This window comes from Cotesia glomerata, linkage group LG4, assembly GCF_020080835.1.
Source record: "Cotesia glomerata isolate CgM1 linkage group LG4, MPM_Cglom_v2.3, whole genome shotgun sequence".
NCBI classification, from domain to species: Eukaryota; Metazoa; Arthropoda; class Insecta; order Hymenoptera; family Braconidae; genus Cotesia; species Cotesia glomerata.
In genome coordinates, this window is record NC_058161.1 from 23310243 (window position 1) to 23327233 (window position 16991).

Genomic DNA, 16991 nt, shown 5'->3' on the forward strand with positions numbered 1-16991 from the left:
ATGAATCATTCTACAAAACTTGGTTTCACCTAAAACTATTGAATAAAAGAAAGAAGTGTCAATTGAATCGGGGGCAGATAAACCATGGGTTTGACATGCATGCAGTTAACTTAAAATTAGATAAAAAGGAAATGTCCTCTCAAAACTACGTGGAGAAAAAAAATATTGTTAAAATGACTATCCAACGTATCTTTCAATGACGTTTCCTTAAAATAACAATCCAGATTTCTGATTTAAGGATTCATTTGTTTCTCGTAAGCATTACAGAGAATAGCCTCTTGTGCTCTTGTAAATATATGTACAGTCAACGCTCTCTGTATTTGACTCGCCCGTACAGGACCATTCTTTGTATTTGACTCGTCCTTGTCCATAATATAAGAGCTGTGTAAAATCGTCAAATACAGAGGAAGAATGTGGTCAAATACAGAGGGCGGTCAAATACAGAGAGGTCCAATACAGAGAGCGTCGACTGTAGTTTCGTTAAAACAGGCAACAATTTCGTTAACGTAAGGATCTGTATAGTTGAGTCAATTAAATGTTATGCCTAAAATAATGATACGGATCGTCATTTTGACTATCCGCTGTACAGCTATATTGGCTATACAGAATATCTCAAAGAAAAATTAGTATACGGCGTATAGTCAGAATAACGATACGTATCCTCATTCTGACGATATTTTTTTCTCCGTATAACATATGTCAAATTTTCATTTGGAAATGTTTTAAAGTAAACAATAAAAATACTATATTATAAAGAAAAACATATTTTTTTTTATCAACCCCCTAGTATGAAAATTAGATCATTAATCATAGTATTGTATATTGTTATAATCTGTATTAACAAACCTCATTGCCCGACTCAATTTTTCATACGTCATTTTAGTATTCCCTTTACGTGATCCCCATCGTTTTGCAACTTCATCACTTCTTACAAATCGAAATTTTGCTTGAGAATAATCTTCCCAGCAAATTAAACTTGGACATGTTTCCCGATTTCGTAATAAATCTCTTATGAACTCCCATAGCTTGCCTTGTGTTGGTTCTGAAGACAAGAAAAATCATTTGATAAAAATGTAATTTGGATTAAAATAAAAAAAAACATCTGGAAAAGATTCTCAACACAACCGCCTTAAAACGTTTCAACGTTTTTAAGATCGAGAAACTAATTGAAGACCAATATTTTAATAATATCATAGTATACAATTTGTTTGGAAAGCTCATTATCTTCTATCGCTGTAAAGGGTATATAAGTTTATTATTCTTTCTCGAAAATTATTTGAGATTAAGAGCTGAAATTTTGGCTAAATTATTTTTATTTAGATCCAAATCAATCCCTAAAGTACCGAAAGAAAACCTCGTGGGGACTAATTCGCCATATTTATGTGGCTAAAGCCATATATGCTCTTTCGTCCACTGAATTTTGAAATTTAGTCAACTCAAGAAAAATTTTTTATGGAAATTAGAAGTTTTTCAAAAAAAAAAAAAAACTAAGGTAATGGCGATAGCTGATCCACAAAAATTGATCTGTATAAGACGATTGATCCACTAACAATTCATTATTTATTTGTAATTATCAGTATATCTTCATTTATACCTAATCGAATTCACATCTCTATTTCCCTAAAAGAAAATAGCACCATGTAGACCACGCCTTTTACTATTTTCCCATTCCCAACACTATTTATGGATCTTACATACTTGGATCAAATGTCTTAAGGATCAAACATCCAAATCGAATCGTAACGTATTCCCGAAGAGCATAAGAATGTTAAAAATAATAAGCATAGATTAAAAAATAAGATTATAATCTAATATCAAAAATTATCAATTGAATGTGAAACTCGTTACATACTGCGAAATAACTTCATTGTTTACCACTCGTTTTTTTTTTTTTTTTTTTTTTAATTTCTATGTTGAAAATAATAAATTAAAAAATGAAAGAAGAAATATTTATCACGACAATTTTCAAACTTACGATTTTTTTTGGCTTTAAAAATTTTGTATCGTTCGGAATAATTTTTTCGTCGAGTTACATCGATACTGCTGTCAGACTCTGCATCTTGAAGCATACAAAGAATAAAAATCACTAATAATATCAAATTAGAGTACATAAAATATAAATTTTCTTGAATGATTGAACTATTATTTATTACCAGATGAATTTATTAAATTGAAGTGTTTGTCGTTATCACTGTCTTCGACGGACTCTTCGTTATTTGAAATAAACCGTGGATCTAAAATATGATGGAAATATCATTTACGAATGAAATAGTTCCATATCTCAATTATCGAATAATTCAATTTTTCAATAAGAACATAAGTAATTATCGAGGAGTTATAATTTTTAGATTGAGTTTCAAGAGAAGAATATTCAGACTTAGTGTTGTGAGTTACAATAGATTCCCTTAATTTTAAGGGTGATATGCATGTTCAAACACGGAAATGGAAGTTACAAAATTATAACACCAAAATATGTTACTTGCATCGGTTCATTATAATCGCATTAATATTAATATTTGAAAAGGATAAACTTAGTAAATCGTAGATTTTCTGATATTTTCCGTTATTAATATATAAGGTAAAAGCCCCAATAGATGATCACGTACCAGTATATGATCACTCCATGTATTTGTATATCTATATTCATAAATATAGGTATACAAATACATGGAGTGATCATATACTGGTACATGATCATCTATTGGGGCTTTTACTTTATATAGTAAATTTTGAGTACGTAAAAATATCTATGAATAGAGTGTGAATGAATAGGTTACTTACGGTTATTGTGATTTTTTTGGGAATGCAATAAATCGTATAATTTATCACCATATGTAGAATCATGCATTTCAAAATCACGTTTAGTTAATAATAAAAGATCTCGGCCATTAATTGCAAGACTATGTTGAATTGAAGAATAATTCTGTCCTAGATATAATGCAGCATAGATTAACCAATCGATTGTATCTTCTTGACTCCAATCGTCTATTACTTTATTCAACCAGCCATTATTATCGACATAATTGTTGTGATCATCTAAATCTAAAATAATAAATAAACGAATTTCAATTTTTTTTTCTTTCACAATTATTCTTTTATTATTTTTAGAATAAATTTATTTTTTACCTAATATAAATTTCTTTCTGGCCATTTTATACTTTCGATGGTAATTTAAATCTTTATTATTTTTATCCATATCTAAAATACTATGATCGTCATCATGGATTAATGTCGTCGTATTCATGATTAATTAATCTGAAAAAAGAAAAAAATAAATAAATAAATGAATTGGATACAAATAATACCCAGTATATAATGCAATAACACTTCTACTAACATGACGATTTGTATGCTTCAATTTTATGAATTTATTCATGATTTAGATTTTACACCAGAGTTTATTTTTGTTATCCATGTATTTTATTATTTTAATACATCAAATTAAGGATCGTTTGCTAAATAAATCTCAGTGATTTTCGAAATTCTTGAAAAAGTCCAAAATTTTAATGTCTGACTAAAAAGAAAATATTTATATTCTTGGACTGAAATAATCTAACTTCTAGGGACGGAAAAAACCTGTCTGATGTTTTTCAGAAAATCAATTCGTGCAACCACAAATTTTTCTTTACGAAAAAAATGCATATGACCAGAGAGAGTCAGGCACTAGATATGTACTAGGCAATTGTAGCTAAAGCGAAGGATAAGGAAAAATTTTACAAACGATTGACAGACTCGCTACATTTTTGACTAAATGTGTTTTACAAAAAAATGTCGAAATTCTCGATGATCTAAAATATCGTCGTTTCACGATTATTTTTACGCCTCAAAGACTTGATAGCCGTATCAAGGACGAGCTATATTGGTGGTATTTATAACAGCTTTTAAGGTTTGATTCATCAATAACATCACATATAGATTTGGAAGAGAATTGAAATCCGTTTATAATCAAGCATAATGGCTAAAAATCAAAGGAACCCCTGATTTAAAAAAAAAAACGAAGTAAAATGTATTGGAAATAGTAAATTTTGAATTCTTTTCAATACATCCAGAATAATCATTGAAGTCATTAATATCATAAAATTTGAATTTTTTCCTCTCATAAATAATAGAAACTTTTAGGTTATTTATTTATTTATATCTTCAATATCTTCGCTAGACTTTAGCTGACATTATATATACTGCTTAGTATTTGATTTTAAAATTGATTTCAACGTTTTGAAACTTTTCCAAAATATCAAATAGTTCATGCGTTAACCAAAAACAAAAAAAAAAAATTAACTTCCCACAATGAAAATCAATGATTTTCAAAAATTGGAAAGTTATTGGTTTTGCCCGATTTTCGTAAATTGAGTTCACATCAGGTCTCCACGTTTTGAGGTTCTAGGAAGTCATCCCGATTATTTTACGAGAATTTCACTATATCTCAATATATCAATAATTACAATTATTAAAACAATGTTTATAATACAAACAATAGGCAGTTATATCATAGCGATGATTAAGAAATCTAATTTCAAATGATTTGTAATTATTTAATAAGCGTCTCTGACTTGAATACTATATAGATATACAATTAATATAAAGGTAATTATTTCAAATCATTTTTCTGAATCAGGGAGACTTCGATTTAGGTAGAGATTTATATGGTATAGTTTTTACATGGCGGAGTTCTCAATGGGTAGAGTTTTTGAGCGGCGGTAGATTTTTAATTCGATAAAAATTCTGATTGGTTGATGTTGATACTGTTAGACTTGTAACTGGTATACTTATTATATTGATAGAGGTGTTTATTTAAAGACGTGCTTATGATTGAGTTATTGTCAATGGGGTAGAGAGGTATCTGGTAGATTTATTAACCTGATGCCAACGTATTATCATAGTCTTCAGGTTATTAACTTTTAGATTTTTAAAACTTAGATAACATTCAAATAATATTATAGATATAAAATTCATCGAGTTTGAATTGTAAAAAATACAAATTCCATTAGCGATAATTCAAATTTGGAAATAATTAATAACTTGTAAATAAATACAATTTTTATAGTTTTTTCATACCTTGAAATAGATTTTGTCGTTCCACCAAAAACAATTTTATTCACTGAATTTTTATCGACGAATAGATGAAGAAAACATTTAAAAATTACCTTTATCTACATTAATTTGAAAAATTATAACTATTAGACCATTGAATCTTAAAAAAAAAATTTAAGAAGAAATAAGAAACAAAAAACAATTACACAAAAACAAAAAACAGCAAAGATAGAAGAGTTAAAAACTGTGCGAACATACGAAAGCTGTTTCGCAAAATGAAGGAAAATATAAACGAAATTGCATTGAATACGACGCAATCAAAGATTTATCTATGTATATGTATTTTTACATATGTGTAAACGTGTGAGTCCACTACATACGTTTTGCCGTGTATTTTATCGGGTTTACGTCATACGTTAGTCTTACGTTTACCTTGAATTCATCACCACAACTAAAATGAATATATGTACACAGCTATAAGCTATAAGACAGTTTAATCAAAATGGGATTTCCCGCAACACTATATTGCTAAACACAAGACTTAAATGACGCATCAATTATCATAACCGCATTCTTGTTTTTTTTTATCGCATCAATATTTTTATCAACGAATTTGCTTGTATATAAATAAAGTTTGGATTAAACTTACTAACTAGCTGTTTATACTTACGGCGTTTAATAGGGTAATTCGAAAAAAAATTTTTTTTTTACTTTTTCTTGGAACCAGGCTTAAAATTTTCATATTAAAGATGCTCTATGGTAGTTTTCAATTTTTTATAACAAAATAACAAAAAAATTTGTTTTGGTCATTCTGATTTTTATAACTAGCCAAATATGAATCAGACTGAAAATACTTTAGAATGATTTTGTATAAATTAAAAGATTTACGAAAAAAATTTTTTATGATTTTCTGCTAAACCGATTGGTTTAAAATTTATTCAAGATCAACTTGCCGTCAATTTGACCGTTTTTAGGTATTACAGCAGAGCTACTAGGATTTATTATAAAAATGTACCCAAAATTTGATGTGAAACATAAATTTAACTTTAAAAATTTGTTAACTACCATTTTTCTTAAAAATATAAAAGAAAATCATAATGTTAATATAATTTATTTCGGAATCGGGTCTAATAATTACAATTTCCAGCTATGAAAATCAATAATTCTCACAAATTGAGAAATTTAAGTTTTTAATCTGATTTTCTAAAATCAAGTACTGATCAGATCTCTACGTTTATGAGATCCTGGGAAGCTATTTAGACTATTTTAGCGGCGGTAGCGTTTGTGCGACTGTAGGTATGAAAACCTTGTATGACTTTTATACTACCGCTTGATCAATTGAAACGTAGTTGCGATATCCGCAAAGGCATTCTTGCCCTCTAATTTTATGAAAACTGAACTGTAAGCTTGAGAAAATTCAAAACTGATATTTTCAAAAAAATACATTTTTAGAATAATTTGTAAACTACTGTTCCGGTTGATGTCAAAATTTAATTAGTTATTAACTTTGAGAAACCACATCTCTGATAAAAAAAAAAATTATTGAGACAAAGAAAAAAGTATTGAAAAGTATTGGTTTTCTAATCAATCCAATACTTTTCAATACTTTTTTCTTTGTTTCAATACTTTTTTTTATTCAATATTGAATGCGGTATGAAATACAAGAAAATCGGTTGATTCGTACGGGGAATATTGTAAAAAATTTTTTAAGAACTATTTTTTTTAAATAACTCCGACGATTCAGTCTGATTGATATTATTTCGAGCATTTTTAACTTCCCGCTAAGAAAATTGAAAATTAAAAAAAATCGGGAAGTTATTGTTTTTACCCCGTTTTTCAAAAATCGAGTTTTCATCAGATCTCGACGTTTTGAGGTCCTAGGAAGCTTCCCTGACTATTCCCGCGATGGTGTCTGTATGTATGTATGGATATATATATATATATATATATATATATATATATATATATATGCATATGTGCGCGCGCGCATGATGATGTGTGTGATGATGATGATGATGATGTATGTGTGTGTATGTAAACCTCTCGTAACTTTTGAACTGCTTGACCGATTTGGTCGCGGTTGGTGCCATTCGAAAGGGTTCGACTAAAGAGATTTTAAATACAAGTTGGACCGATAGATTTTGAGAAATCTTAAAAAAACTGCAAAAAAAAAATTTTTCCAAATGTGGTTTTTTTTGAATAACTTTTAAACGGCTCGACCGATCAATTCCAAAAACTAATCAGCTCCTAACATCAAAAAACCACGCCGATCGCCACCAATCTGGTCAAAATCGGTTGATTCGTTCGTGAGTTATCGTTGACGAAAGAAATCGAAAAAAAGTGTTTTTTTCGAATTACACCGAAATTTTCGGTCTTATCAATTTGTGTTTAAAAATGTATCATAGAATTTGAAAAACTGCGTCGAATGCCGTCAACCGCGTGAAAATCGGTTCATTCATTCAAAAGTTATTGCGGTTTGAAAATTCAAAAAATAGTGTTTTATTAAACTTCTATCAAACTTTTGAGCTTGGAGAGCTCAAAACTACACGAAAATTATATTTTTGAGCTCTTCGAGCTCAAAAATGTAATAGGTGCAATGTTGAGCGCTTAATTACGAAAGTAGCGGGAAGTTGCAGGGATGGCCTTCAGGGTCACAACCGTTTTCCTAATTTTTTTTTTTACCATTTCTTGTTGTACCTAAATATGTACACTGAAAAAAAAAATTAACTTGAATCAAGAGAAAAATTCTTGAACCAAGAAAATAATTTTGAGGAGTTTCATTGTCTTGAATCAAGACGAAAAATTTTTGAATCAAGTAAAATTTACTCAAACCTAGAAAAATTCTTTATCTTAGGAATTTTTCTACTCAAATCAAGAAGATGAAGTTAAAACATTTTAGCGATTAATAAACGAAATCACTCGCGACCTCGACTTTGTCTCCTGATCGAATCGAATAAAATCGATGTTATCCTTGCCGCCCCTAAAACGGAAAAAAATACAAGAAATATCCCGAATATCCGTGATTAAAAAAAAAAAAAAACTCTTAAAAAGATTCAATCTATGCAAAGAGTATATTCTAAATAAAAGTAAAAATCGAATATTTTTCAATCATTTCAAATTATTTTTATCATTTTTAATGTTTTTTCTCTAACCAGGGATTATATTCGAACGCTTCCGCGAGTACGGACTTATCATCAATGTACGTAAATTTGTCTCCCAGGTAAAATTTCTTACCATGACGATTAGAGTGTTTCAAAAAAACACACTATTTTCTTTTTTTCGAAGAACATTGAAAAGTCTTCAGAGTATCCCTAATCAAAGAAATTATGGAAATCTCAGCCTTTAATATTAATGTATAGAGGTGGCTGTACTTAATTTTTTATTTCCATTTAAATAACATGGAAAAAATTTTTTTTTTATTTTTGAATTTTGCTAGTCGACAACGAAGCATTTTATAGCTATGATCGATACATATTCTTGTAGAAAATTTAACGATCTACAGAAATTATCCGATTGAATATATGCGTACGGATAACCATTTCGGAGTTATCAGGCCTCAAACATCCTAGGTCACGGACAAGTACAATTTTATTGCGACTCATGCAAAGTTCGATTTGTCATCTAAATTAATCCACGTGATTTCTTTTTGTTTACAAAAATTAGTCTTTATTTATTATATTTTATTGACTCATGATGTATTCGTATCATTTAATTATTTGTTTTTATTGTTCAATTGCTTTTGTTGGTTATTGCGTTTTTTAAAAGTAAGAAAAAACAAAGGGAGTCATATGGTTGGCACTAGGAGTTGTGTCGTTCCGGAGCGGTTGAGCGGTATAGTTTTCCATGAACTATATCTTTTGTCGGATACGTATCAGATTGTTCCTCCAGAATCACTTTAGTATACAACACTCACATCGTTCCTTTTTTTTCATCGGTTGCTACTGCCGTTACCAACCAATGCATATATTTATTTGCATATAAAACAACGTAAACCAATAAATATTGGTTTTTAATCATCAAAGTATGTGCAGTTACACCACTAAAAACACTAAAATGCGCATTAGTCGACCGATATTTATAGAATAATTTTTGATTCTCTAATCGATACTCTAATAAATAACGTTCGATATTTTTTGGTTATAGTCATCAAGATATAGTTGAGTTGTCTTGTCCTACGAAGGAGATAAGGTAATTAATCAATAACTCTCGGAAGGTATTTAGACACAACGCATCTCTGTGACTTTACACGTTAATTCAACTAAATATTATATTTTTCGAATATTCTTGTAAATAAGTTTGTTGTAATCAATAAAAAATAACATTACACAAAATGAATTTTATAGTGAATATTAATTTAACAATACCAACCCAATTCAGTGACGCGACCGCTGACCCGCAAACAATTTTTCCACGATGTTTGATCCGCAAAAAAAATGACAAAATTTTTTATTTAAATATTTTGCAGTATATTATTGATAATTAATAGATCATTATAGTTTTATTTCACCCTGATGAAGAGTTTTATCGTTTCGAATTTTCACATTTTTATTGTTCATATTCAAAGTACAAAAATACTGATAAAAATTATTCTTAGGTGTTAAATAATAAAATAATTTTTTACATAAATAATACAAAGCACTTAAATTTTGTCGAAAGTTTTATGAGAGATTGCTTGTTTTTTTCTTTACCTGTTTATATTTTGATCATTAGATGCAATCTGTGACGCCAAATTAGCAAATTTAGCCATGTAATCTACACTATTTTCTACCATTAGGCATTGCATTTGACTGAGTACCTATAAAAAAGTAAATTCGAGATTTAAATGCATTAAAAAAAAATTATTTTAACAAAAAAATATCTTCTTACATCAGATGAAGGTCGCATCAACTCTAATTGACTTCCTGTTTGACTTCTTTGCGATCCTTTTAATGGTGATTCAAGTTGACCAAGAAAATAACTACTTAGAGAATAGTCAGCAACCTATGGTATAAAAATGAAAAATTTTCAAGTTAAGATTCATCAATGCTTTCTTAAATTTTTTTTTAAATATCGATTTTTACTAAACATAAAAATTATATAACTACCTCACTGTTAAGCCATTGACTTTCTCCTTCTTTCAAAATTTGAGTTGCAGATGTGATTATGGAATTAGAAGGCTGTACTAATAAATCATTATTAGAATCATCGACAGGAACTTCATTAAACGATGATAATAAATTATCCGACTCCATATTTTCATTTTTATTTGATAATTCAACTCCCATATCATTAGGATTATTATCGTTAGAATATTCAGTAACTTTTTGTGGGACATTGAGATTTAATTTACTTGTATCATTAGTTTCATTTGTTTCACAACTCATGTTACCAATCAACGGAACTGTACGCTGTACTATTAGATTCCGTTGCCTCACTGTGCGGCCACGTTTACAAAACCTTGTAGTAAATTTCTGAAAACATCAATAAAAATCATCAATTTGAAACTCATTTTTAGGGCGTTACATGGGTTTCACAGTTTAAAAAAATCAATTGATTGTCACTGAAAACTTTAAACGCGTTTTTCTCTAAACTATATCTTTTTTCAAAGACAGTTTGTCCAAGATTTCTCGCGAGAACTACTTAACCGATCTTGATGAAATTTTAGACAGGTGTCTTTGAGATATAATTTACAAAGTCTGGGATGAAGTATTTTGTTTTTCAATTACAACTATTTAAAAAAAAAATGCCGCGAAATTTTAGCCAAACTGGTGGAGAACAAAACGAAAGAGATGAAAACATGAATACAGGTTAATTTATTAATATTAAAGATATTTTACGGCCGTGAATAATCGGAGCCGCAAATGTTAAAAAATACAAAATTTTATACCCCTTAATTTAACACATCCAGATACAGCTAATTATTTTTCTCGGAAAAATAAAAAAAAAAGAAGTCTAAATTTTTGGTGATTAAATCTCTAATGCACTTAGAATACTTTGTTTGATGACGACAGTGTTATTTTTATTTTTAATATTTTTTTTTTTTTTTGATCAGTTCAAGTATCAGTTCAAAATCCTAAATTTCACTATTTCGAAAACGCTTCATCACTTCTAGCAAACGCTACTTAAATGCAGTGAATAATAAAGAATAATAAGTCTTTTCATTAAATAAATTAATGAATTGCGATGACTTAATAAGTTAGTTTGTTTTTATATAAAAAAATTTTCAAAATTATATGAATGTTATTAAAAAATGTAAAAATAAACTAAATTACTTACGTCCAATTGAGTTTTAAATGCCTGATGACTGTTAGTTTTATGATAAACTTGTGGAATCAATGGCCTCCTAAATGTTGAATCCTTAGTTGAAGGCATTCTAGATGATACTACTGTTTCATTGCTGCTTGACGTATTGTCAAAAGCTTTATTACTACCGTAGTTGTGCTTAGCAATTGACAAGAGTTTTTGTAAAGCAAGACAAATATTTTCATCTTGTTTTTTAAAGTCTTTACTCAACGGTGAGCTATCGTTTGCCTCTCTATCGTTTTGTTTTGGACTATCCTCCCACCAGTAATCTAATACTATTTTTGATTCTCGTCCAAACTATCAACATGAAAAATAAATCAGTAAACAAGTGAATAATTGCATTTAATGGATCAAAAAAATTACTTACCATCAAGAATAAATCTCCTATGGTAATAGTGTTAGCTTCTTCTATATTCCATCCCATTCGAATACGATCAATTGTTTCACGGCCCGGAAACCGATTAGGTTCAGTACTTAAGTTATTATTATTAATATTATTATTATTTAAATTTACATTAATATTACTATTTACACTAGAATCTCCAACGTTTTTATCACTATGACTAGAAAAAAGCGATTTGTCTATACAATTAAGATGTGTATCTAAATTATCTAAATCACTATTATTGTCATTTAATTTATCGTGATCTTCTCCTCCAGTAGATCCTCCAGTTACAGCGCCTCTCAAATTCAATATCTTTTTATCTATTTTTTTCTTAATAGTTTTTTTACCAACGCTTTTAAATTGTTGAACATAACCTAATAGTTCTTCACGAGAACTTTTTAAGCTTAAACGTTGCTCATAAGAATTCAATGACACACTATTGCTAGTTAAATATTCACCAAGATTAACCATTGGTAATGATATTTTAGCTCCTTCAATTGGTGTAACTCGCAACAATTCATTGTCATTATATTTTTTATCATAAAAAGATTCATCGTCGATGTTTAAAGATGGTTTAAATTTAAGAGGCTGCCATCGTTGTTGTAAAAATGCCAATAAGCTAGATAAACGGCGCTGAATTGGTACCAACGTTCTTAATCGAGGATTCATAGCATTAGCTTGAACTTTCCACCATGTTAGATTATTTCCCGGTCGTAACTCAACAGTAACACGTGGCGGTAATTTTATCTCTTCTTGCCAATCTTCAAGTTGATTTAATTTTCTTAAAGCGCGACATATGGGTGTTTTTATCCGCATTGTTTTGCCACGTAAACGAACTTGTATTGACCCCCAGTAAATTAATTCATTCAATTTAAGTAAAAATTTCTCATGTATACGCGGTAATTTACGACGTAATTCACCATAGTTGATTAATCCATAAATTTCTTGAGATGTTTTTTTCAAATCATCCGAAAATTTTAAGTGCTTTGATATTTTTAACCATGTACGATAGTAAAAGTGTCGAATTTGTTCTTTGTTTTTGATCATATTATCCGACGAACCTTTTTTTCTGCCTTGATTTAAAAAATATCCTTGCAAACCATCAAAATCTTTTCCATATTCATTAATTGCTTTAAAAAATGTATTCTTATCTTCTAAAGTCCATCGTTCACTTTCACGTTTTAAAGATTTACCAATTTTTGCATCACCTTCATCTTCTTTGTTATCTAAAAATAATAGAATATTGTTGTTGTTTTAAATAAAAGAAAAAATGGATACATAACAAATGACGATAACTGATAGCAATAACTTAATAATCAAAGTCGGTGTATTGAGTATTTCATTTTTGCTAACAAAAGAACCAGAACAGAATTCATATTAAAAATACAAATACAATGGTTAGATCTTGATAAAATTAGTTTCAAGCTTTTCACGTATAGATAAAAATAGTAAAAAAGAATTTTAATACTTCAATACTTCAAGTTTTTACTGATGAAATTTTAATAGTGACAATTTTAGAGGTTGCCATGATTGTAAAATTTTTTTATCATAAATGTTTTATCACAAATGTTTTTGTGTCATATCTTAACATTTTGAATGACTACGATGATGAAAAAAATGAACTTGATTCAAGAGAAATTATCTTGAATCAAGAAAATCATTTTGGAGAATTTCAATAGTCTTGAATTAATAAAAATTTACTCAAACCAAGAAAAACTTCTTAGTTCAAGCAATTTTCAAGAATTCTTCAATTATTATGAGACTAACATTGAACTTGATAAGTCCAGACAGTTTTTCTATCAATACATATATAAGCGTGTTACTGTCAATTATTTTACTGTTATTTACAGAATATTGTTTAATAAATCAACGCTTATGAAGATTATAAACCGATTTCATTTTTATATAACTTGTCGAAAGCATTTGAGAGATTGTGTGCATGATCAAATTTATTAGATGAATAAATTATAACAATTATATATTGATAAGCACCAAACTGCTTTCAGAGAAATATGAATTTGGAACTCATTAACGGCTAGTATAACGACAGTTGAAAGTTTTGCCGAATTCAGTAATGCATACTTCAATTTGTTCTTGAAAAATGAAAATTGATGTAATTACTATTACTATTGTTGATCTCAATAATCCATAATCATAGAAAATAACTAAAATATATCAGAACTGTAGTGTAAAAATCTACACGGAAAAAAGTAAACTGTAATATTCACTCGGATTACGGTTAATTTTTATAGTTTCAAACAGTAAAGCGGACATCGGGGTGGCCAAAATATAAATATTACAGAACTTAATGTAGAAAGTATAAAAGCCACAATTTATAATTTAATATCCAAAATAAGTAATTAGTAGCTGTCACTATAGTAAATAACGACTCTTTCATCTTTAAAAATTACACTTTCAAACAGTAAAAATTGCCATTTCAATATATAGTCGATATTATGAGAAGAAGGGAAACTCAGATGAAAGAGAAGGGGGTCTCACTCTGGGAGAATTTAACGTTTGAAACAGTAAAAATTATACTCTTTTAATAGTATATTACACACCTAGGGAAGTAAAGTAAGAAATGTCTCAGATCACATGTAATTGTTGGCCGAGGCGAAGCCGAGGTCAACAAACATGTGATCTGAGGCTTTCTTATTTACTTCCCGAGGAGTGTATACTATTTTTTTGTCCGACGAAGGCGGAAAGCGGCAACTTAGTTTAGCGCAGCGGGACGAAAGTTGCCACTTTCCGCCCGGAGGGCAAAAAAATATACATTTTATCAGTCCGAACAAGTCAATAATTACAGTTTGATTTTTAGCGTTGCGTTTAAAATTTACCGTTTTACTTTGTAAATATTAACGTTGCTTGTATTAGAAATTTACTAACTTTATTTTATACTTTTTACATATCATAAGATCATTTTTTAGGTACGAAATGATAAATATCAAAGTCTGAATTCTTAATTATTATACTTTAACATTTTAGACATTCACATAGCGAATATTACTGTTTGAAATAGTATTTTCTTCCATGTAAAGAGTAAATTGTAACGTTTAAATGGTAAATATTATAAAGTGAATAGTAAAATCACGATTTTACTGTTTAAAATGGTAATTTTTAGCAGTTGATCATTACTTATTATAAATCGACTGTTATTTATTACAGTTTACTTTTTTCCGTGTACTATTAAAAATATTGTGTAATATTACCGCTATTATCAGAATATAAAACACAGTACCATATAAAATTTTGTATATAAATATGTACATATCAAGTTGATAATGAAAACAGACATCTAATAATTTTTAGAATTTTTCAAAACGAAACAAAATTATCATAAATTTTAAAAGAACATTTTACATACAGAGCTATAAATGCATGTATTAATTCATTTGTTGAAGAAAAATAAAAATATTGTCGGATATCTGCTGATTTAAGAACCGTTCCCAATTGTTTCTCTATTCGTATATTTAATAGAGAAACCGTGTCATTTTTGCTGCACTTGTACGGTAAATGAAAACTTAAAAATCAAATTTCTCAATATTAAATGAAAATTTGAAAAAAAAAAAAAGTGCTCTGCCAGGAAGTAAATATATAAATAATTTATCGAATGTCAGAGCGCTATTTTTTGAAATTTCTATTTGTTTAGAAGATATTTATGAAACCTCAATCCCAGGAAATGATTCTTAATTTTAAAATATCTCTAGCAGATACGGAAATTTTTATGTGCATATTTTAGAAATATTTTATTAAAACATTGTACATGTACATTGTATAAGTTGCAACTTATTCAGAAAATCAAACTGCTGCCAGAGAGTTTTAATTTTCAGGATTATAAATAAAAATCTATACTTAAAAATATAAAAATGGTTACCTTTTTTGTCAGTGATTTGATTAAAATCTGTAGAATCAACTCGAATTTTTTTACTTCCTCGGACTATTTTAGCTTGTGAATTTTTCGCATCAACTGCTGTTTTTATGTCCAAAGTTAATACTGTATCATCTTTTTTTGCTGATCCAATTGCGCTCGTTGAATCATCTTCCTTTTCCTTGTCTTTGTCCATTGTTTATTTTTAATACTTTACTTTCTTACTTAAAATAAAAATCCATTTAATCTTAAGTAATCGTCTCCTTTATTTTAAAAAAGAAAAAAAAAATAACTATTTTCCGTAAATGTTCTTGTAATAATACATTATGAATGAATGACACTGAAATTAAGAGACGTTTGATCATTTTTAGAATTTTTTAAACAAATACACTTTTCTAGAATTAATTTAGTTGCTAAGTAAAATTTAAAAACACCAAGGTATTTGCTGATTTCAGTGTCATTATGAATGAATAAAAATTGTTGTATTCAATTCAGAAAAAAAAAATTTTACTCACGTTAACAGAATTTACGTCGGTTTATGGTCAATATTTAACGTAATTGTCATCCAATTCTGGGGTTGAGCCCAAAATTTAATATTGCTTATACAATAATTAAGATTATTAGCTATTATTAGCTTCACCAATTATAACAACAGTATTTTTGATAAAAAATACAATTATAATTATAGAATACAGAGGTTATCTTTTTGGGATGTCAAAACTTCACGATTATTTGCTTTCTATCCTACTCATTTCTTTGAGCTATCTTTCTCTTTTTTCTCCTTTACACCAAAATGATCATAACACGCCATCTATTATTGGCCAAGTTGATTTATAATACTTAAATTTTAATTTTTAACCGAATTCTCAAGCGGCACAAATTTTTTTTTGTTAATATTTTGTTGAATTTAAGTTGAGGATTATTAATTTTTTTTTTAACTTGTTGAGTAAAATCTACCAAAAAGTCAACATTTTTTTTGTGACGTTTGGGGGTTCATTAGATTTTTTAATTTACTATAGTATACTCAGTTGATCAGTTGAGCCACTTACATACATAACTACTATCGCACTTATACGAAAACGCCGCAGTTATAATTTTAATAATTTTTCATCGCACTGGAACTTTATATGCGATTATTAATTCTAAACTGAATTTTTAAAAACTATTCGTACTACAAGTCAATAAAGTTATCAATTGACTCGGTTAAATTTTTTGAAAATTTAATAAAACAAATGATTTTTAGGGCCAGTTTTTCAAACTATATTTTTTGTTGAGATAAAGATTTTTTTGCTATGTTAACAAAATAAAAAAAAAAAAACTTGATTTCAATAAAAAGAACATCGTTTTAAAAACTGACCCTAACATTTAATTAAGCAGTTTACTTAATTTTTTTTATTTTGATAATTTTCTAGGTTTACTCTTTCC

The 16991-nt window shown here is 28.4% G+C and overlaps 1 protein-coding gene across 3 annotated transcripts; it reads right to left on the reverse strand.

The window, feature by feature from the left end:
* Positions 1-2971: 2971 nt before the first annotated feature.
* On the reverse strand, positions 2972-16329 carry LOC123262352. Of its 3 annotated transcripts, none has more exons than XM_044724520.1 (9): positions 16082-16329; positions 15573-15790; positions 11681-12924; positions 11287-11610; positions 10116-10481; positions 9898-10011; positions 9720-9826; positions 3127-3255; positions 2972-3042 (listed from the first exon to the last, which is right to left on the reverse strand). In XM_044724520.1, the coding sequence occupies exons 2-8, from the start codon at positions 15760-15762 to the stop codon at positions 3219-3221; spliced, it is 2382 nt and encodes a 793-aa protein (XP_044580455.1). In that variant the 5' UTR covers positions 15763-15790; positions 16082-16329; the 3' UTR covers positions 2972-3042; positions 3127-3218. The 3 variants fall into 3 exon arrangements, with proteins under 3 accessions (XP_044580455.1, XP_044580454.1, XP_044580453.1); XM_044724519.1 differs by having other exon boundaries at positions 15573-15829; positions 16082-16328; XM_044724518.1 differs by having other exon boundaries at positions 15573-15835; positions 16082-16328.
* Positions 16330-16991: the final 662 nt, after the last annotated feature.